At 46.3% G+C, this 21,945-nt stretch overlaps 3 protein-coding genes across 3 annotated transcripts; all 3 read right to left on the reverse strand.

Moving 5' to 3' along the window:
• Positions 1 to 2,984: 2,984 nt before the first annotated feature.
• On the reverse strand, positions 2,985 to 11,482 carry LOC128714489 (kinesin heavy chain-like). Its single transcript, XM_053809366.1, has 4 exons — positions 11,336 to 11,482; positions 5,346 to 6,184; positions 4,024 to 5,277; positions 2,985 to 3,897 (listed from the first exon to the last, which is right to left on the reverse strand). The coding sequence occupies exons 1-4, from the start codon at positions 11,480 to 11,482 to the stop codon at positions 2,985 to 2,987; spliced, it is 3,153 nt and encodes a 1,050-aa protein (XP_053665341.1).
• Positions 11,483 to 15,881: 4,399 nt separating this feature from the next.
• On the reverse strand, positions 15,882 to 18,298 carry LOC128707368 (paraplegin). The gene is made up of 2 exons (XM_053802324.1): positions 16,304 to 18,298; positions 15,882 to 16,235 (listed from the first exon to the last, which is right to left on the reverse strand). The coding sequence occupies exons 1-2, from the start codon at positions 18,296 to 18,298 to the stop codon at positions 15,882 to 15,884; spliced, it is 2,349 nt and encodes a 782-aa protein (XP_053658299.1).
• Positions 18,299 to 19,157: 859 nt separating this feature from the next.
• On the reverse strand, positions 19,158 to 21,424 carry LOC128711591 (uncharacterized). The gene is made up of 6 exons (XM_053806476.1): positions 20,905 to 21,424; positions 20,577 to 20,840; positions 20,417 to 20,514; positions 20,200 to 20,322; positions 19,484 to 19,604; positions 19,158 to 19,420 (listed from the first exon to the last, which is right to left on the reverse strand). Exons 1-6 carry the CDS (start codon positions 21,422 to 21,424, stop codon positions 19,158 to 19,160), a joined length of 1,389 nt encoding a protein of 462 aa, XP_053662451.1.
• Between the last annotated feature and the right edge of the window lie 521 nt (positions 21,425 to 21,945).

The following is a 21,945-nucleotide window of genomic DNA, read 5'->3' on the forward strand; positions in this document are numbered from 1 at the left end:
ATCTGCAGCATCATTATACACCTCCCATCGCACGCTCTCTATCTATCTTCTGTCCATTGTATGGATCTGAGTAGTGGAGGCTCATCGTCGTGTGCCAATACACGGAATGTGAGGAGGAATTTATTTTTGTTTTCCACTCCTAAGGCACCTTCATTGCTTCTTATTCGACGTAATGGCCAATTAGGTAATGCGTTATGTGCATAATGCTCTTTTCTTTTCTTATGGAGCCATTCATCCAATACACGACTTGTGGTGTGTTATGCGCCGGCACAATCATGTAGCATCTGCTAGGGATAAAACAACCTAAAATAAAATAAAATAAAACACACACACGCACTGACACACTCGCCGCCCCGAAGCCTTGTCGAAATGGTTAACATTGCGATATCCTGTGGCTCATATAGTTCGGGTAGTTTGTGACCGATTGTTAACTTGCGCTATCAACTGCACTATCTCGTACACCCATCCGTCTATTTGTCTCGCTTGACCGCTCTACACGTGTCCTTTTTACTGTGCTCGCGTGATACAAAGTCTCTCTCCCCGTTGCCTTAACTGAGATAATGGGAAAGCACCGAAGAACCTGCACCAGTGCTGATTGGTGAGAAAAACAAACTAACAGTCTTCTAGTCCTTCCTCTGTTCTGCTTTCCCTTTTCCTTTGCACAAATCTGTCACAACGCAACACACGAATACGCAACCGTCTTTCTCCGGCTCCGGGGCTGGGGTTTGGTTAATAGCGTTCTGTAGAGCATCACGCGCCTACTCTTGTGCGAGTTTGCTGCCACGTCCACGGCTTCAAAAGCGAATGCAAGCGAACAACCGGAAGGCTGAAAACGATAAATGGTAACGGGCTAAAAAGCTAAAAAAAAAAAGCAACAAAACAAAAGAACAAATTAACGTTTCCTAACGAGCGGGGAGAGCGTGTAAAAGTTAATAAATAGGTAAACATTATGACAAGGCTATAAAATAACATCACAGCTGTAACGTTGCTTGAGACGAGGCGCAACTAAATGAATTGCTTAAAAGTAACGTAATCACGCAGAACAGAAAAAAGGGGGAAACAATAACAATGCACACTGCGAGCGAAACATTAGTAATGGAATGGCGGCTAGAATGTAGCTATAGGCGAAATAGAATAAGTAAAAGTGTATAGGTTGATGAATGTTGTTACTGTCGAGAGTTCCGAGTGTTTGCGTGTATGAGAGAGTGGCTTCGGTTTCACGTACACCGAGTGTGTATTTCGACGCATTAAGGGAATAAACTTCATGGTTCTTGCATCTTTCTTCCTACTAATTACACTAAAAACCGATTTTTATATTGGGTTTTTCCTTCCTTACTGCCCCGGTACAAACGACAAGCAATCATCGGATGAAACTGTCATCTCAATCAGCTTTAGTTGACCGGATTCTGTGCGCGTGTGTGGATGCACCGATAGATGTGCGTCTCGCAACAGCATTATATTACCTACCAAGCGCATAATCGTACATCTGTTCCGCAGCGTGGAAAACATTAAACGGCACGGAACGAAGTTAAGGGTTAAGGAGCGCAAGGGGCTATTAGCTATTATGACACACAAAACGTTCGAGTCGTGCACTTTTCACTGGGAGTTCCGTTTTTTTGTTTTTGTTATCACAGTTCTTCAATATTGCCATGACGCAGTGGGATGATCCCTTTGCGTTGACTTTCCCTATAACCTAACCATAAGCAACCAGCTTGTTAGCGATGGTTGCCCTGGGTGCCCTCACTCCATCGGCACAAATATTACTGACTTATCACATCATCCTGCTTCTCATCTTTTGCCTTTCGTTTTTTTGCTTCTATAGTACGCTTGCTAGATAGAGCTGTTTCTCGTATCCTTCTTTTATGTCGTTACTCCAAAAACGAAGCGGTAACAGGCAGTGGACTTATAAAATGTGTTATGATAATGGCAAAAACTGAAACTAATGCACATATACACACAACAACAGAAAAAATCGACATATCGTGCAGTGATGCGGTTGTAAAAGCTAGATTCTGATCGAAACCTATTTTCTAAATAAGATAAGATAAGGTGTTTAAGATTAAGATTCGTTTGAGTAGATTCGGCTTGCTTTTTTTGCTATCACAGAAGCAAAAAGGCGGTTTTGGAGCAACGTAACGTAATCATACACAGCGATATCGTACAGTCGGGCAGCTACGTACGGGTTTACCGACGAACGGCCTTGTACCTTCTTTTAACCGTTGCAGCTTGTTCATAATCGAGTACTACACAATAGTCAACAACATTACTATGGCGTAACCTATACATCAACAAAGGGTGTTTCCGCTCCACGGTCGAAGGGAAAACATGAACCTGGAGCAGTTACGTGGAGCTATACAAAACCTGTCCTGGTTCGATTAGTATTTAACTAATTAACAGTGCGAAAATTGTCCTTCATTTTCCTCAAAAACAAACCAATTGCGTAGCACTCTATAAAGAGTTTTCAATTCTTAGCGCATCAACAGAATTGTTTACGATTTTTCACCGATTATGCCACAAGATAAAAGAAAAATTGCCTTATTTTAGGAAGTAAAATTAGTGTTAAGCAAAACTACATACTCTGAAGCATATCACAAAACATTTAGCACAATTTTTTTTCTTACACATACGGAAAGCGAAAAGTAAGGAACGTTTAAGTATTGTAACACATAAGTGGGCAACAAAATGAGTATACTGATCTTTGGTATCATTTGTATATAAACTAGCACTTCTTAAGCTTCTCTTGGGATTTGTTCAACTCTTTTTCACGAAATTATTACACTCAACTATTAAACGAATTAGAAGACTCTTCGGAGCTAATACTGATAATTCAGCAAGGAATGCCAAGTCTATCGGAACCTACAACAAACTTACAGCAAATTGAGGGAACAAATAGAGGACACACACACGAACGGAAAGCGCGGAAACCGCTTCATGAATATTAGAAAAATCGAAACAGTGGACAATATTTAATGCCCGTGTTCTGTTTACAGCACCAGCATAAACTGTGGACAGCGGTGCGTTAGCAGCACCATCGTGAGCGAAATGAGCAGATGCAACTGGAGCGTCGGCATGCCCTTCGGCAGCAGTGAGCTAATCAGTCGGCCCGGCCAACCGCACACACTTTCCAGCTCCATGCCGGCGCACGGTGCGGGGGAGGAATCGGCCGAACGGCAACGGGGCTGTGACTGGGCGTGCTGCTGCCGGGAAGGGGGGTTTGATACCGCCGCCGCCAGACCGGGCATTTCCCGCTCGTCGTCACGCTTCGCTCGGAAGTTAAGCATCCGGCGCGATTTAGCGGTGCGCTTACGGGTTGGTTGCTGTTGGTGCCGTTCCGGCGTGGATGATGGCGTTAGTTTGGCGTTCTCTTCGTTTGCACGGTTCTTGTCCCGCTTCGACAGACGTTGGCCGCCTGGATGCGTGGGTGAGGTGGAAGAGACTGCCGCATTGTTGGACACCGATGTCCTACACTGCTGTTGCTGCTCATCCTCACTGAGGACTGCCTGCAGCAGGCGCACTAGCGATGCGGTCTGGGTCGGGCCGCCCAACTGCCCAAGACTGGACGAGACGGGCGACGCCAGACCGGAGTGAGAACCGGTGGGTGAAAGGGATTGCTTAGAGGGAAGCGTTTCCGCCTCCAGCGCAAACCAATCGGGTTGCTTTTCATGATACTGCTGCTGCTGCTGCTGCTGTTGCTGTTCTAGGAGCTTGTTCGAATCAAGATTAGATTGATGATGGTGGTGGAAGGTATGCTGTGGCGATGTTAGTAGAAGCGAGTGTAGGGAAGGTGATACTGACATAAGTGTCTGCAGTTTGGACGACTTTTCCTGCTCTTCCTGCTTCAGCTTCTCGTAGTCGGCCGTCATCTGCTGGTGGGCAAGTGTCAGCTTCTGGTTGGTGCTGCAAAACAAATTAAAGAAAAGAAAGACAAACCCCATTAGGTATGGCCTGTTTCGTGAAAGGTTCCTCAATCCCCTTCATCCACAAGGGTTCTAAAGTGTTCTGTCCCCCCAATCGATATCTTACTCCTTCAGTTCGTTGATTAGCTCCTGCTTCTCGGAAATTTCGTCGCGCAGTGCCGACACCTGCTTGGTGTGCACATCGCGCAACTGGTCCATCTGGCTTTCGAACGCCACCTTCAGCTGGTCGGCACGTTGCTTCTCCTCCGCGTTCACTGCCGACACCTGTTCCGCCGCCTTCAGCTTTGCACACTCCTCGCGCAACGCATCGATGTTTTCCTCCAGCGTGCGCTTCTTGTTCTCCGCCTCACGCATCGACTCCTGGAGCGAGTTCATGCGCGCTTTGTGCTGCGAGATCAGCAACCGACATTCGCTCAGCTCCTTCTCGTAATCGCCCACCTTCCGGCAGGTTTCCTGCTGCAACGATTCGAGATTGGCGCACCGTGCCGACAGGTTCTTCGCCTCCGACTTCATCTTGCTGATGTAGAGCCGGGCGACGGTGAACTCTTCCTCCACCTTGCCGGCGGACGCTTCCACGTTCATCTTCATCTCATTCTGGTCAGCGGCGAGCGCCTGCCCGACCTCGGACAGATCGCGCAATAGATTGGTCAGCATCTCGTTGATGCGCTTCTTCTGGTGTGACGACATGTCCTTCAGCTGTTGCAGCTCCGACTGGACGGTGTTGAGTGTTGCCTGCTTCTGCTGCAATTCTTCGTTCACTGTGTCGACTTCCTTGTTCTTCAGCTCGATCTCCTGCGACTTCTGGTCGTAGTTGACGGCGAGCTCCTCGAGCGCCTGCAGCACCTCCTTCACCTCCTCCTTGGCATTCTCGTTCTCCTGCTGAATGCGGGTCATCTCCGACTGCAGGTTCTCGTAGTCGCGGCGCGTGTTAGCGATCAACTCTTCCTGGTCGATTATTTGCTCCTTCAGCTTCTCTACGTACTGCGACTGCTGGTTGATTTCCTCATCCTTCTCATCCAGCTGCTGGTACAGACGCTCCCGTTCGACCTCGAGCGTATCGCGCTCGGCCGATAACGGTAGACCGCCACCGCCCGGTGTCGCCGGCACGGGTAGATCGGCCGGTTGTCCCAGCAGCACCTCCACGTTCGGTGTACTCGCCTCCATAGCGTCCTGCTGCAGATCGAGCTGCTCCTCCACGTTAACCGTTTCACCCGCCCGCCACCGGGCCAGTTCCGCTTCGAGCTTCTCGATCTTTCCCTTCAGCTTCGTGTTCTTGTCCTTCTCCCGCTCGTACCGTCGCTTCCATTCTTCCGCCGTCAACTCCTCGTTCACGCATACCACGTTCTTTACCGTCTTTGCTCTGCGGAAAAGGGAGATGAGAAAGGTGTGAGAAAAAAAAGGCAAACATTCTACTTTATCGCGTTTTACCTGCGTCCAAAATCAAGCGTTGACTTCGTTTCCGACTCGTTGAAACTGGCGGGCGAACAGCAGATGACGATGGTGGTGCGCGCATTGCCACCGAGCGATTCCTGCAGGATACGTGTCAGCTTGGAGTCACGATACGGGATGTGAGTTTTGTTGCCGTCTGCCAGTGCGGAGATAACGTTGCCGAGCGCCGACAGCGATTTGTTGATGTTTTTCGCCTCGTCCAGCACCGTACCCTCGGCGCCCGTTTTCGACACCTTTTCCGAACCGGCCAAATCGACCAGATACAGCTTACCGGACAGCTTCTTCTCGTTCTCCATGTTTTCCTGCTTGACGTTGATGAGAAACACCGAGTGCGACCGGGACGAGTGTTCGTTCATGTTGGTTACCGCGATGTGGCGATTAGATTTGCCCTCCTCGATCACCTCGAACACCTCCTCCGGGCTGGAGACGAACCGTTCCGATGCACCCTTCACGTACGGCACCCGGTTCTTGTCCTCGTGCACGCTCAGGTTCACCTTCGACACGTCCAGCAGATCGCGGATCTTGTCCATGTAGATCTCATAGTACGACACCTTGATGTGGAACTCGATGTTCATCTCCATCGTGTAGATGTGGTTGAAGATGTCGTTCACGATGCGCGGTATGATGCCCTGTTTGGCCGGGTCACCGATCACGCCCTCCATCGTGTGCGTCTTACCGGATGACGTCTGACCGTACGCGAAGATTGTGCCGTTGTAGCCGGCCAGCACGTCCGAAACGATCGACTTTGCCGCCTCATTGTACACCTTCTCCTGTGTCGCGTTCGGTTTGAACACTTTGTCGAACAGGTACACCTTGCCCTAAAAGAAGAAGTACATATTAATCGAACATCTTCAATGGTAAACATAGGATCAATACAAACAATAATCCCTTTAGCGCAGTTGTCCTATAGAATTAAGTGCAAAATTCAAATATTGCGTTATACATTATATTGTTCTCTCCGATGTTGACAAATAATGTACAACAAATCAACAATTTTCCGCAGAACTCCCAGAGCAAACCAACATAAATAAACGCGTCATCCAACAAGGCCGGAAGTGTGTGAGATTTCGTCACAGTTATAAATCCATCTCTGCCTTCACGATTAGTTTAAAAACACTTCGCAGTACCAAAGCCAATCGTGACCGTAACGTAACGCAGCAACGACAGACAAGACGCATCCCCGATGGTACCGCGATTCGTCATGGCTTTAAAATAAACACCCGGCACTAATACCATCACAAGCGCAGCGAACCGATGGTGAGGTTACCAGGCTGGTCCACACAACGCATCCGCGAAATTGGCTATAAACCATGATGCGCATTCCGTACGCGTGCTGGTGTATTTAGGCGAAGTCATCAATTGGACAAGCTATTCTACGTATAGACGCAAATTGCAGGTAATTGTTTGCTCGAGAACGCAACATATTAAGTTAAGAGCAAACATAGATTTTCCTCTACAAGCGTTCCAAGCCCTGATATAAATTCCCGCTTCCTACCTTACCGGTCTTCTATTATCTACACCTTGTTTGTGCGCAAAACGATCGACCCATTTCACTGCTGCCGTGCTTGGCTTCGCAAAGTCGGCGAAATTGCTTAACCTCGCTGTGTGTATGTATGCTACCCTTCACGTTCTTCTCACATCCGATGATCTCATTGCGATCACGTAAGGCACCCCCCGGGGGAGGGGGGAACCGGTGTACTCTACTGCCGCTGCTTAATGAGCGTCCGTAAAATCGATACCATTCTCCTGGAGAATAGAAATTGTGGGGAGATTTTAATGCTCAGTGGAATAAATTCACTGAGGCACCTGTCAAAGTGGAATCTCTTCGAATGCTGAAGAAGCTCATGTTTTAACTGTCACAGCAGAGTGACTTCAAACTCGGTAGAAGCTCAGAATTCCAAGAATTAAATTTGAAGAACATAGCCATTCAATTTTTAATTTGAATGTCTCATGGATTCTCAGGGATGTCACACTCAGAGCATAATTTTGATTATCCAAAGAGATGTGTCAACATGATTTCCAGGAATTTGAGGATTCTCGGATAACATCGAGGTAGGCAAAAAATATCCAATTTCTTCGGTTGTGCAATTGTAAATGTTGCGGCGCGTGGTATGAAAAATGGTGATGAAGATTGGGAGTTTTTTTTATCCCCACAAATACACGCAAGCAGCGTTAGTGGAATTCACCCTCGAGCAAGTGGGAGCCTAATTTCCCGAGCTTTCGTGTCGGTTTTGTGTAACTCAGTGCGTATGTGTGTGTGTGTGTCAGACTTTCCACCACCGTCTGCCGGCAGCTAGAGATTGCTGACCCACTGAAGCGTGGATTGCTGTGCTTGTGGAGGTATGAACGTGTCTGAAGATATCTGATTTATGTATACGGTTACAGGAGCGACAGAGAGAGAGAGAGAGAACGAGAGAAAAAGGAATGGATAAAGTGTATTATAATAAGTCTAGCAAATATATAGAAAATGTAGGGAAAAAAGCACATTACGGGGGCTAACACATACATACACATACGTATTCCACCAGCTCTCTAGCTGCCACGGTTCAGTGCGGTTTGCTTCCGGTCGCGCCTGTCCGAACATTAACAGGCAGCACATTAGCAAACGAACACCAGCAAGCAACCCTAACCTAACCGGTGAATCGGAAAGTTTCCGAGCGCTTTTTATTTATAGCTTTCCGTGTTTGGGGGGGGGGATGGGGAGGGTCGTCAAACCTTTCAGAAGAAGATGTTTTAGGCTTCTTGTCGAGGCTGAGAAGCAGAAGCAAGTGGGAAAAATAAGGGAAGGTTCCTCTCCTGTTGCGTTGATTTAATATCTTCAAGAAGACTCCGGTGGTTCCGTGGAACTAGAATGAAAACAGACCTCCTAAAACCCATAAACAGCACGAGAATCAGTGGCTCCAAACAGCATAGACTGATGCGTGATTTTGTCTTTTTTTTTTGTAACGAAGATGAGGATGTATGAGAGGAAGGGCGAGATAACACCATCGCACAATCCACGGCACGGTCAGACAATGATTCAGCGTAACGGCTGCGTCGTCGAGGTCGCACTTCGGGTGGCGCGATGGTGGTACATGGGTTTTTTTTTTATGTACTCTTCCTCCATTGGTATTTGCAAATCTTGGTTGATCAGCAACTGCAACTGCCGCTTGTGTCGTTTTTTTTTTTGCGTGGTGGCCGTAACATTATGTTTATGAATAATATACGGCAGATGCTCTCGCTCCGTCTCGACTTCATTCGTCACGGCCATGGCTAAAGCGGACGGCGAAGTGCAAAAAAAAAAAAGCGACTGCTTTTAATTGCTTGCAGCGAGAAGAGCTTATTCGTTCGTCGTCTTGTTCCAAATTTCTTCAAACGTCTTCAACCGGACGGTCTCTCACTCTCCAGCGCATGCTGCTGCCCACAGCAAACTTGGCGCAACACAGAGGTTTCGTAGGCGAACGGCTTGTCACGCTGCCGAGGCAACCATCCATCCACCATCACCACATACACAATTATTTACGATGATATGCTGCGGGCTATTAAATGCACGCCAACGCGCTCTAAGCGTCCGCCAGGCCACCACACACATCATGTCTGGGGTGGTATTGGGTGACGCTTCCATAGCGCTAAATGTGGTGTGATAGGTAATTGTTTACCTGGATGAGTCATTTCTGCCGCATGGTGTGGCGCAAGAGTGTACCGAAGGTAATAACGAGCTAATGCTCACAAATATCGCCGTTTGCTTGAAGCAGGGCAAACGCTAAAGCGAGTATTAGTAGGAATCGATTCCAGCACGATAGTGTTTTATACCGCGCTTTAGAAGCTACAAAACTAAGAATCGTCAATTTCCAGAGCTTAAGAAATCGTAGAAGATTCTCCAGATATTTACAACTCTACGGAGATTTAGGAATCTTCAGAGATTTAGGAACCATTGGAGTAGTGTATCTTCAGATATTTGCAAGTCTTTAGAGATTTACAAATCTTCAGAAATTCAAAGACTTAGGAATCAACGGAGATTCACTACTCTTAAGATATTCACAAGTCTTTACAGATTTAGGAATCTTCAGGGTTTCAGAGATTTAGGAATCGTCTGAGATCCTCTAATCTTCAGAGATTCATGAACCTTCGGAGATGTAGGAATCATTGAAGTAGCGCATCTTTAGATATTTACAAGTCTTCTGAGATCTAGGAATCTTCAGAGATTCAAAGACTTAGGAATCATCGCATATTCACTAATCTTCAGATGTTTAGGAATCATCTGAGATTCTCTAATCTTCTGAGATTTGTGATTCTCCATAAATTCAGAGATTTACGTTTTATCGAAGATTCTCTAATCTTCTGAGATTTGCCAATCTCCAGTGATTCATGAACCTTTCATCCTGCGGATGAGTTGATTCTTGGAGCTGTAACATCGTTACTGATCTGTATATTGATGTGAAATATTTACCAGATATTGATCTAGCTCTGATCTTTAAGAAAATAGCATTATCCACGTCTTAAAAACGGAAGGAAACATAACGAATTTGTACTGCTTTCACCGTTTACTCTCCACAACGGTTCGTAATTTTGGCTCAGGGTGGAAAGAAAAACAAACGTAATATTATTATTGCACCTAATAACCGAAAGGAAAACATGAAGTTGAAAGAGCGAGAGATATGTACGAACGAGATAGAGCTACGAGAGCGTTTGAGCGAGAGTTCATGCAGCCGATGCAGCAGCGGCAGCAGGAAAAGGCATTATATTATTGTTCGTTCCACGGTTGAAAGATGGGTTTGATCGTTGGGCACCGTATGCGTGTGTTGATCGTGAGGTTGTTGGTAAGGCACGGCGGGGAGCTGGACGGTTTCGGGAATTGGGGGGCGGGGAGGGAAAATTGATTTTCCTTTGATTGATTGTTGAATTTCGCCTCGTCTCGCTGTCGTGTAGCTGCTCAGGGGTGGCTCGCTGTGCTTGCGTGTCTCAAACAAACGCTCTCTACCACACACACACACAACGAAATGAAAAGCAAATAAATATCAACTCTATTTCTCTGGTACGCATTGAAAGTTTTTCCATTTTTTTTTTATTACGGAGGGTGGGTTTTTCCCCCGACTCGTCCACGGTGCATTAAATTGCTTAGTTGCTCTGTAACTTCCGCAAGAAATTCGTATCTTTATGCGCATGTACCACACAAATATGCAAGCCCGCGAGTGGCCCGCGGTGGCAGGTTTGAAAAGGTTGGACTTTTGGTTCTGTTCCGCCGAAAATTTCAAGGTCGCACTTCCCTTATTACACCACACAAAGACATTTCCATTTGGAAGGAGTGGAACAGTTCGGCTGAAAAGTCGCTAAAAACGTCCCCGATGTTTCACATAATGAATCATTTTCGTAGAGCAGGAAGAAGAATCCTCATGGGGACATGGAAAATTTGTTGTATGATTGTAGTTTTTCCGTCCGGAAACAAAGCTTCCAGTTCGAAATTCCAATAAAAACAGAGGCAAATGTTGAAGCCTGCGCGTACTGATATTGCATATCCGTTTTCTCTTCTGCACCAGGAAAAACAGAGAGAGAAAGTGTGATAGAGAGAGCAAGAAGGGTACTGAAAAACAGTTGAACAAACAGGAATTATGAAAAAGAAGGAGAAAACCTTCAAAATAGAAAGCTTTGCAGGACTTTTACTTGGTTCTTTTTAGCTTAACAGCTGATTAGTTCCACACCAATTGCAGAAATTCACTGTCCGAATTCTTCCTGACACCGGAAAAGCCCTCGGGGTGAAGAAAACGATCCACTTTTATGCTCTTTTCCTTGGTTCTCAAAGGGTTTTTTTCCACCCTCCACATAAAGGACATATATACAAAAGCTTCCCACCCGTTGCGTAATGACAATGGGGCGAAGGACGACGCGCTCGTCGTAACCAAAAAACTTGAACCATTGAACAACAAACATTTTGGCCCCAAAGCTTCCCATTGTTTTCTGGAGTACAGAACGCCCCCTGTGGTGTTACTTACCCCGATCGAGAGACAGTTTTCCTCCGGTCCGGATGGGAACTTCACGACGAACTTTGAGCCGGCGAGCTCCTCGCTGTCGTTCAGTGGCCGAAAACGGCACACCACCTTGATGCTGTCCTCCGCCGGTATTTCCCGTACGCCCGACATCCTTGGTCCGCGCGTGTGTGGTGTTGTCGGGCTGTTCCGGGCCCAGCGTTATCTGGGCTACCTTGACGCCTAAAGTCCCTGTTGCCCCTCCTTGCACAACACCAACAAACGGTGGGAGGAAATCGTCGCGACAGCTCGTGTGCGTGTACGAGTGTGTTGCAAGTGGATTGAACGGTGGAGAAGGGGTGTTGGATTAGGAGGGGAGAGGGTGTGTGTATGTGGTAAATTGGGGGGGGTGGGCTGTGTCAGCCTTTTCTTCTAAACACACATGTACACACGCATGCACGTAACACACTAAAACGCCTGACACACACACACACTCTTCTCGTCTAGGACACCCACGCGCGCACAGACAAACACCACTACCACTGCCCAGCGTAATACACTAATGGCGCTAATACTAGTAGCCGCGCGCGTGTGTGTGGCTTTTCTTGCTGCTTTTCTTCCAACCGACCGTAACCCGCACACCGGAACACACACGCACCGTTCCCGCACTCATAAGCCGTTTTCCTTTTGCGGGATGGTTCTTTCCCTATTGTTAGTTAGCACTTACACGGCTGGTTTTTTTTGTATCGTTTTCAGCTTCAATTTTTAGGTTTCTTTTGCTCCACTGTTTTCACTTGTACGGGGATGTTTCACCTTCCTTGCAGGGCCCCTTGTGTTGTCTCTGCGTGAGTCCTGCGCTACACACACACACACAGAATTGGGGTGAAATAAATTTAAAAAAATCACCGTCCAAACACGGCAAGACGCGGTGTGCGTTAGTGTGGACTGATGCACACTACATAGCGTACTGGTGCTGGCTGCTGTTCGACACTGCTGGATCGCTAAAAACCGACGACGACGGCGCAACGGTAACAAACCAACCAAAAAAAAATCTCCCGAGAAACCCGAGCAAGTACCTATAACGGAACAAGGCAAGCAACAACAACAACAGCAAACCTGAAGAGAACAAAACCCGAAAGAGAGAGAGAGAGAGAGAGAGAGAGAGAGAGAGAGAGAGAGAGAGAGAGAGAGTGCGGATCGGGAAAATCGATTGCCGATTTTCTTTTCTCTTATTTTTTGTTTTTGGTTTGTTTGTGCACCAAATTGACCCATCGGAAAGGCTTGCATGCTCGAGAAGTAACGTTAAACTTTGTGGCTTTATTTTCCCAATTAACAAAAAAAAAACTTTAAAATATAACAATTTAAAATATTATAATTTGAAAGTATGCCACCTTTCACGTCACTCGAATTCAACTTCGAAACGTAGTGTTTCATACATTGCGATGGCTTTTACACATTTTTTCTTACACTAACCATAATACATTCAGCTGTAAGTGGGCATTTTATAAACAAAAACATGTAGATGTACCCACATGGAGATAAGCGCCCCGAACAGGTGACTGACCTTCAACAGAAACTCCCAAAACCAAGAGCATAAATCAAAGAGCATTCGATTACTGTGTTTTGCATGGAAAACTCTCGTCTAATTTTACCCGTATTGATGGAAATCTGGAGAAAGGACGCTCTCTGTTTTGCAGGTTTGTTTTCTCGAGGTAAAATATTATACACAAACCCACTAGAGGGCGTACAAATTACAACATTATTCCAACGACGAAAGAATTATTAGTAAATTGATAAGAAACCTGTTAGCAACCTCTGTGGTACCACTGTGTTGTCGGGATTGATTTTCCGGCCAGTGTTTAATTAGCAAAGACTGCAAGCGAATAGGAGCTTAAAAGTGGATCAAAACATGAGGTTTTCACCGGAAGCGAAGAAGAGACAGTGGACAAGAAAAGAGTTTTCCCGAGTAAGGTTCATCCGCTTTGCACAATATAATTCCGGAGCAGTGGTACCTGCTCTTTTGACTTTTTTCCGTGGTGGAAGTTTTTTTTTCTTCAAACTAAAACACCATCGGCCCAGAACGGAACGCTAGCACATACAAAGAGAGGTATAAAGAGAGAAACCATGAAAACGGGGCTGACGTGGATTAGCGGTTTGCCTTTTTCCGCTTCTGCTGGGACTGCCTGGGTGGAGAAAATTTTCCTCTAATTATTCGCCAGTTGGTGATTAGCTAAAACAAAAATAAATTTGTTGAATGAATCAGGAAACAAAAGTTTCGAGGTCTACTGAATCTATTCAGCTAGAATGCCTAATAGAGGAAAATGACAACCAACGCATCGAAATTGTTTTCGCATGATAGGAAAAACTACTGCAAACCGTGAAAAACGGCCACATGTGTACGTGCAGTTTGACGTGCGAAGGAGCCTTTATCTTTTCGCTTTATTACTTTACTACACCGAATCGACATTGCGGCGAAAATCTAACCTACTCACCGCCGTAATGAGCGGAATGAAGAAATAGGTAGAGACAGAGATAACAGATATACCTTGGGGAAACGAAAGAGAGCCCCACTGCTAAGAAACGAACAAGAAAACCTAACTGAAATGAAGAGAGTGCGCACAAATTAAAAAAAAAGGCACCGCTGGGAAGGAAAGAAAAAAGATTCACTGAGGTTCACTACGCACACATGCAACAAAAAAGAAAAGAAAAGGTGATCGATCTTTGGCCGTGTCCGTGATCCGATAGAGAACTGCAACGCGAGGTTTTTTTGTTGCAGTGTGAGGAAGAAATATTTTTGCAGGTTTTTTTTTAGATGGAGGAGTATGAGAAGAAATTGCGGGGAGGAGGAAGGAAAATCGATCCGCGAAAACTACTGGAAAAAAGGGAACGGTGGCTCACACAAGCCCAAGTTTCGCTGTAAACACAGAGGCACAGAAACCTCTCTAACGCCCGTACGCACACAATGGAATGGTTGTGCACACACACACTTATATACACATACGACACACGGAGGCACACTGCCGACGAGACTGATATTGATGATGCGCAAAGCGGAAAATTTCAATTTGGTACGGGGCGACGAATTTGGAAAATACATTATGGCGGACCGTTGGTGGAAAACTGCAAATGTTCAAATTTAAAAACTGCCAGCAACAGCAGCACCAATAAAACTGAGCTTACAAAAGAATGGCTCTACCCAAAAATGATCACGAAACAGAGAAAAGAGAAGCAAAATCCGCTGACTAAACGCACTTCTTTTTTTACTGTTCCTCTACCGGCGATGTAACACACCACCAAAGAGTGCGTGATGTACTCGTACCAACCACATGAAAAGAAAATTAACTGCAACCACGGAGTTGTTTTCAACGACCGTTCGGCGCACTGATGTCTTTCGAGGCGTGTTCGCGAAACTTTAAATTAAAACTACCGATTCACCATTGAAAATAGTCCTTTTCCGTAGCACACAACCTTTCTGACACTGGGCAATGGCTTCTCGGGTTCTGATGGGCTTCAAAGACCCATGTTTTCTTATTTTTTTGCGCGCAACTGTCTAATAACCGTGCCGACGAAACCGGGTTCAAAAATTTATCTTACCGGAGGGGTCGCACTTTTATTTCTGTTAAAAACTCCGTGTATTCGTGGTATTTTCGCTCGTTTCAAGCACGGTCCACGGTTGTTAGGTCAAGCACGGATTAGCCGCTCGGTTGTGCTGACTGGTCAAGCGGTTGTTTTTTTGGCATCGTTGTTTATACAGTCGTGTTCACGAGTCAATGTGAGGTTGTGAATAATTTTGAGATTAATTTATTGTTTTATTCATATTTAATATCATCATTCAATGTGTTTTATTAACTGTAGAGGCTTTTGAGATAACTGGTTAAGAATTTGAGAATCAATCAAGTATTTAAACTGTGAAGTTGGTGAAAAATGTATTCAAACTTGCAACTGAAAAGCACCAAACCCAAATCTGCTGATTTGATTTGCTTCATCTTCATCATTACATCATCTAAAAACTCCGGGGAAAGCAAGTTTAAGCAAGTGTTATCTTCTAAACTCTTCTTTTTAGAATCGTTGCTTTATGCCAATTTATTACTAAAGTTCTATGGTACGTAAATCCAATTGCTGAATTGTGGGTTTTCCGGAGACAGTCGTGTCAAACTACGCTGGCACCTAGGGTTGGCAATCATAATTTTACCGTTAAATAACGCTCTAGCAATAAATAATAAGCAGTCTTGTGCAAATTTAAATTTCATAACCTTATCGTAAATAGTTTCTTATCCAGTGCTACAAAGGCTTTGTGGTCTTGGCCTGCTGCCAAGTCCTCTAAACCCGCTCACGGTCGAGCCAATCCTATATTTCTGCCTTTTTGATAAAAATGGGACAAGTATCATAAACAGCCTTCTAATAAATACCACCAAGCTGTAACTCTGAATAAATGCAAAAATGCTGCTATGTAACAAGTACGATTAATTAAACCTTTTATTTACATACACACAGCAATTCCCGGTTAAATTTCCTATTCCGTACGACTACATTCACTCGCTTGTCCCCCGTTTAGGCAGTGCTACAAATATGCTCACTTCTCCTCTGTTCCGTTCTGGGCTAGCCGTTTCAGACTGTCCTCGAAATCGACTGGTTCGATTTTACGCTTCGCATCATCATATCTTGGCGGACCAATTAACTCTACCACTTGGTCGTAGTTGAGCGTTTCCTTCTCGAGCAGTGCCTCTGCCAGCCGGTTCAACTTGTCCGAGTTGTCACTTAAAATCTGTTCCGTGCGTTCGTACGCTTCGGTAATCATCTTCCTAGCCTCAAAATCGATCAGATTGCCCAAGCTCTTCGAATAAGGTTTTTCCGCATACGGGTCGTTATCGCTCTCCTCGGCGAACGCAATTGGGCCCACGCTTTTGTTCATGCCAAAGTATTTAATCTACCGTAAACGCAACAAAACATTAGCCATTAGTATGTGTTATAATATTTTTTCTTTTCTCTTCCTACCTGTGCGTACGCCATTTTGGTAACCTTTTCGAGGTCGTTTTGGGCACCGGTGGTGATACGGTTGAAGGTGAGATTTTCCGCAGCACGGCCACCAAGCGCCATGCACATCTTGTCGAACAGTTGTTCGCGTGTGTACAGCTTCTGCTCCTTGGGGGTGTACTGGGCGAACCCGAGCGCCAAGCTGGTCCGGGGAACAATCGTCACCTTGAGCAGCACGTCCGAGTTCGGTAGCATCCACCCGACGAGTGCGTGGCCCGACTCGTGGAAAGCAATCACCCGCCGTTCGGTTGGTGACAGCGCGTGGGACCGTTTTTCCGTACCACCGACCAACCGTTCCACGGCGTACTCCAGGTTTGCCGTCCGTACCATCTTCTGATTGGTACGGGCAGCGTGCAGTGCCGCCTCATTGCAGACGTTTGCGATATCTGCTCCGGAAAACCCGGGCGTAAGGGTAGCCAAACGGCTCGAGTAGGTTGCGGGCGGTTGCTCCAGCGCAATTCCGGACAGATGCTTCTCGAAGATCTCCTTTCGTTCGGCTAGGTTGGGCAGATCAATCAGTATGTGCCGATCGAAGCGACCCGGACGGAGCAGTGCCTTGTCGAGGATGTCGGCCCGGTTTGTGCTGGCTAGCATCAGCACACCTTCCTTGCTTGCCATGCCATCCATTTCGACTAGCAACTGGTTGAGGGTTTGTTCAGACTCGCCCGAATTCATACCACCTGTGCCAGCCGATCCTCCCTCACGCTGCCGCCCGATTGCATCGATCTCGTCCACGTAGATAATGCAGGGTGAACGTTTCTTCGCCTCCTTGAACAAATCTCTCACACGTGCCGCGCCCAGTCCACCGATCATCTCGATAAACTCGGATCCGTTCATGCTGAGAAAGGGCACGTGTGCCTCCGTCGCAACTGCTTTCGCTAGCAACGTCTTGCCACAACCGGGTGGTCCAAGTAGTAGGGCCCCCTTTGGCACCTTCGCACCCAACCTTTGATAGCGCCCGGGTGATTTCAGATAGTCGACAAACTCCATCACCTCTTGCTTCGCCTCCTGCAATCCGGCCACGTCTCGGAACCATACGCCCCGTCCGCCTTCAATCGGATCGACCAGCGTAAACTTGGCGCGCCCCATCTGCGTGAAGCTGTCCATCGAGATCGGACCGCGGCCGCCCCTTATGCGACTTAGCAGCGCAATAATCACACCGGTCGCAAACAGGGTGAACAAAATCCGCCCACTCACATCGCCGCTGCGTTCAAACTGCACCGAAACACCCTCCGTTACGCCGAGCCGCTGTTCGACCGATCGCAGCTTCTCCTCGAACTTGTTCACGTCGGCCACCGCCATGTGGAAGATGTTCGACTGTACACGGCGCCCTTTAACGATCGCCCCATCATGCAGTATGATCGTCACCATCTCCATGTCCGGGTGCACCACCACCTCCTTCACCTCGCCCACCGCTAACATATGATGGACGAACTCGTGCCAGCTGACGTAACGGGTGGCCGATTCGGGCCGATTGCGTGATGGTAACACCATCGACAGGAAGCCAACCAGCAGATAGATCGTAATCATCCAGATGAGCGTTTTCGTTACCACCGACATCATCTTCTCCTTATCTCCATCTTCGTCATCCTTTTTGTTGCCCCGGTTCGGGTCACCGTCCCGATCCGTTGGTTTCTGTTTCTGGGGCTGTTGTTTGTCTCGATTGCCAACCGTTGTGTGCAAATGGCGTGAAAACACATACGCCGGTATTGAGGTCGAATCGCACAGCATACGCAGCAGTGCTCGTTGTTCGGCGTGCAACTGGCGTAATTGTTTCTGGGTTGGGGAAAATGTTCTTCCACAGGGTGCATTCTGTATTGCACGTAAAAATGCCTCACGATTCGGTTGACTAGTTACGGTACGGTGTACAATCGAGATGGCAGGTTCTAACCGACGTACTGCTTGCTTCAGGATCGTGTTATTTATTAACTGCCTACATCTTTCCAAGTGATGCATCTTGTGGGGAGGATTTTTGGCTGGTATCTATAAAAAAAGAAGTAATATACTCTCAGATTCAAGCTGTTAATTGAACACTATGCTTACCAACCTACGGTAAAATCAAGCCAATCCGTTTACATAACATGCGGCGTTTGTCAATAACAGCGGCTATCGGGATCGTTAATTGATTTGGTACAGCATCACAGGAACCTTTGTTTCATCATTCAGTTACTAAGGATATTCCGAAAAGGGTGAATTGGTTTGCTGAAAGTGTTTGTTCCCCAACACCCGTGTGCCCGATGGTGCAATGGAATGTGTATTTCACAATCCTTAACGTTGTTTTCTGGGAACCTACGAAAATTACACATGCGCACAGTATTTGTTCCGATTCCTAAAAGTAAGAAGCTATTTTACGTAGCAAATAAAAAACTACCGATTTAGCAACTCTTACACTCCGGTCGTTTGTTCTGTTTCGCGATGATTGGTAATAAAAATAGCTGTGTTTGCTTCGATAGCAGCGGCGAGAGGCGTCAATGTTTTTATTTCGCTACCCGTTGTGAAATCGTCCGTCAAGTAGATCCAGCCCTATAAACGCACGAATCAACGTCAACAATCAGTCATCGCGGTACGTGCTCGTTTTTGTAGCAATTTGTACCTTTTGTTCCCACTGGGAGTGATTTTTATATTTCAATCAAACATGTACAAAAAGGTAATCACTATTGTTTGTAGTGCGTGTTCTAGTGAGAGTGAGAGATTGGAACGGTTGGAAGGCTGAGCAGCATTATATATTTTTTAAATCTCGCAACATAAACGCTTGGTAGACTGTAACAACACATCAACAAGTTGGTCGAGTTTTGAATAAAAAGCGGTTTATTAACTAACGTATTTTATTTGTGCAGACGAGCTGCGTGTATGTGAGCTTAAACCCCCGACCAACGGTGGAACGGTCGGTATGCACGGCTATTACAATCGGACCAGCGCTGCTGTACGTAACCGGCTTGTTGATACTGGCATCGGCAACCAAACTTCCGTCGTTCAAACGCTCGCCACACAGTCGTACAAAGTTGATGGCGATGAAATCATCCGGACAGCTAAACACTTCCACGCCCGCCTGGTTGGGTGGGACGATACTGCTACCATCTAAACACAGAGGTAAATTTTAATACAACAAGGAAGCAATTTGTGGGAAATTGTCAACAGTACCGTCCGCTATGTTAACCAACTGAAAAGTGTTCTCATTCCCGTTCGATGTGTCGATATTGGCCAGCACGGCATTGCAGAACATTGGTTGCCTTCGGATGCAGATGGCATAATTAAGATTGTTCTGCAAAAAGGGCAAATGAATAAATGCAAAGTATCAACAGAAGGGAATGCAACTCATGTAAACTGTTTTTAAAATTTTTGCTTCTTTGAAATCTCTAACCATGGCTTATAACTTTAGCATTCCGTTTCGTTGGGAGGAAATGTCAACAATAATTTTGACAAGTAAAAATAACTAAATAAACAAAGATAAAAGTTGCAATCTCCCCAATAAGCTTCTCGGGCAGGGAAAAGGGAGTCAAGCATCGAGAAAAGCAGTTTCTTTTTTTCTTATAAAAAGATCTTTTCTTCCAGAGCAACCAATAAGGAAGAAAGGGTTGGCGCATATTGATGTAGTGACCTGAGAAACAAACAACTGGAACAAAAAAGATAATCGATTGCGTTATTTTCGTTCTGCACCAGTAAAGAGCTCCTCAGCTATGATACGGAGAATAAGAATTGTTCACAGGACAGTGTGCTAAAGTGCCACTTACTCCTAACCCCTCTGCTCCTTTTGGTAAGTAGATTTGCACCCCCCATTTCAATAACTCGCTATCAGTTTCTGTGATGAAATTGCAGTACAGTGGAGTACGCCCGCAATGGGCAGATTGGTAACTCACGAAATAGCTTGCTTTGCGGTTCGTCACCAGAACCGAGTTGTTGTCGTAGTTGAACGATTTTAGTACTCCACTCACACCCTCATGAAATTGCAGGCAGCTGGCTGGAGCTCGACGATTTGCAAGCTGTAAATGATAAGACGTTGATGGAAAGCAAAAAAATGCAGCTTATAATGTAGATCGTCCCAAAGCCGTAGACGGTTGACTGTTTTGTTCAGACCTGCGTTATCTTCACGAGAAAGGCTCGCGGTTGTTTGGAGTTGAAGACGGCGCTCAGATACAGACGGTGTGAGTATGCTCGATCGATGTCCAGATACACTGGTTAGAAAGATGAATGGAGATGAGATCCGTTGCGGTAATAGATAAAAAATAATGCTTACTGTGCTGTCCAGTGTTGATGCCACACAGCACTGGGTAAACACGCTGATCGTTCTGCACCGACACGATAAGCTGATCCTCGACACAGTTACCCAGCTGTGGTGGTTGTAGTTCAAAGAACAGAAACTCTAGTAGCACTTGTTGAACCGCGCGCTGTAACACCAGTGTAAAGCCACACGGTAAAGCATCGGTGGCGGGCAGTGGGTAGTGCGGGCTATGAAAATAGCTTACATTCTGCTCTGTTTTACCATCGCACCCGAACCGAACTGTAAACCATCGAACATGCAATGAATCGTCCTCAATATTGTGAGTTCCAGCTTGGTCACTTACACACGCAGCACACGCCAAACCCTCCGGCGCAACTGTCCATCGGTGTGCCGTTCAGCAGGTTGCATTCCTGCTCGTGATAGCAGACACCAGTCCAAATGGTCCCATTGTCGTGTCCAACGTTTCCCTCCACGGTAGATACTTGCCGTCGCGGCACGCACGGTCCATTCACGAACGAAATGATGTGAAACACGCTCAACAATGGCGGTTCGTATGGCGTCTTGGGCGGAAGAAACTTTTTACGCTCGCGCAAAGGATGCTGCTCCTGCGTACCGTTGCGAACGTTCGGTTTGCTCGGGTTATATCGCAAACCGTAGTGCAGCTTGTAATCGATGTACTGCTGCTGTTTGGTCGGCTGCAACCGTTGATAGTCGACCGGAAAGGATGATGGTAGTGTTCGATTGGTACCAGTCCGGCAATGTACTTCATCCGGCACGTTCGTTGAGCCGTAAAGTTTGCTGGAAGCAATCAGCGAATATCCATACTCCTGAACGATAAGCCAGACGAGCCATACAGATGGCATTGCGTGTGCTTATGTGTGTGTGACTCTTCCCACAACGAACTATTGCGCGCTGTATGCGACTGCCAGCAGTGGACTGGGTCTGGTGTGTATGTATCCAACGCCCGGTACTGTCCTTTACGATATCCATTGGGGATCCAATCCATCGTTGGGATGTATTAAACAGAGAAGTAGATCGAGACGAACAAGCGGCATATGTTCCATTTTGACCGTGTCGGCACGAGGTGCCGTATAATTATCGCTCGATTACGGTGTCGATTAGCGGTTAATTGCGCGAAGTATCCGACAACGACACGGTATGGTGCGTTGGTCTTGTAACGAGTATAAGAGAAAGGGAAAACCTGATTACTCCTTTTACCTGTGCTGGTTGGCGGTAACTTCTAACGATGTTTGCTGATACTTCGGATGTAATAATTGTGGGCGAACATAAAGCAGAACATGAAAGACACGCAAAAAGATACCGTACATGATCCCATCCAATTTGGAGGTGTTCGAGAAGTTATTGAAGAAGGAAAAATGAAAAA

Source organism: Anopheles marshallii, chromosome X, assembly GCF_943734725.1.
Source record: "Anopheles marshallii chromosome X, idAnoMarsDA_429_01, whole genome shotgun sequence".
Lineage (NCBI taxonomy): Eukaryota > Metazoa > Arthropoda > Insecta > Diptera > Culicidae > Anopheles > Anopheles marshallii.

What these genes read in the sequence shown, in the direction of transcription:
- LOC128707368 (XM_053802324.1), bottom strand. Translation starts at nt 18,298, where the DNA reads ATGCATCACTTGGAAAGATGTAGGCAGTTAATAAATAACACGATCCTG. An exon ending in CCAAAATGGCGTACGCACAG is followed by an intron (nt 16,236 to 16,303) that starts GTAGGAAGAGAA and finishes CGTTTACGGTAG; the next exon opens with ATTAAATACTTTGGCATGAA.
- LOC128714489 (XM_053809366.1), bottom strand. Translation starts at nt 11,482, where the DNA reads ATGTCGGGCGTACGGGAAATACCGGCGGAGGACAGCATCAAGGTGGTG. An exon ending in AAAACTGTCTCTCGATCGGG is followed by an intron (nt 6,185 to 11,335) that starts GTAAGTAACACC and finishes TTCTTCTTTTAG; the next exon opens with GGCAAGGTGTACCTGTTCGA. An exon ending in ACGCTTGATTTTGGACGCAG is followed by an intron (nt 5,278 to 5,345) that starts GTAAAACGCGAT and finishes CCTTTTCCGCAG; the next exon opens with AGCAAAGACGGTAAAGAACG.
- LOC128711591 (XM_053806476.1), bottom strand. Translation starts at nt 21,424, where the DNA reads ATGCCATCTGTATGGCTCGTCTGGCTTATCGTTCAGGAGTATGGATAT. An exon ending in TTCTCGTGAAGATAACGCAG is followed by an intron (nt 20,323 to 20,416) that starts GTCTGAACAAAA and finishes TATCATTTACAG; the next exon opens with CTTGCAAATCGTCGAGCTCC. An exon ending in GTTGGTTAACATAGCGGACG is followed by an intron (nt 19,421 to 19,483) that starts GTACTGTTGACA and finishes CTCTGTGTTTAG; the next exon opens with ATGGTAGCAGTATCGTCCCA.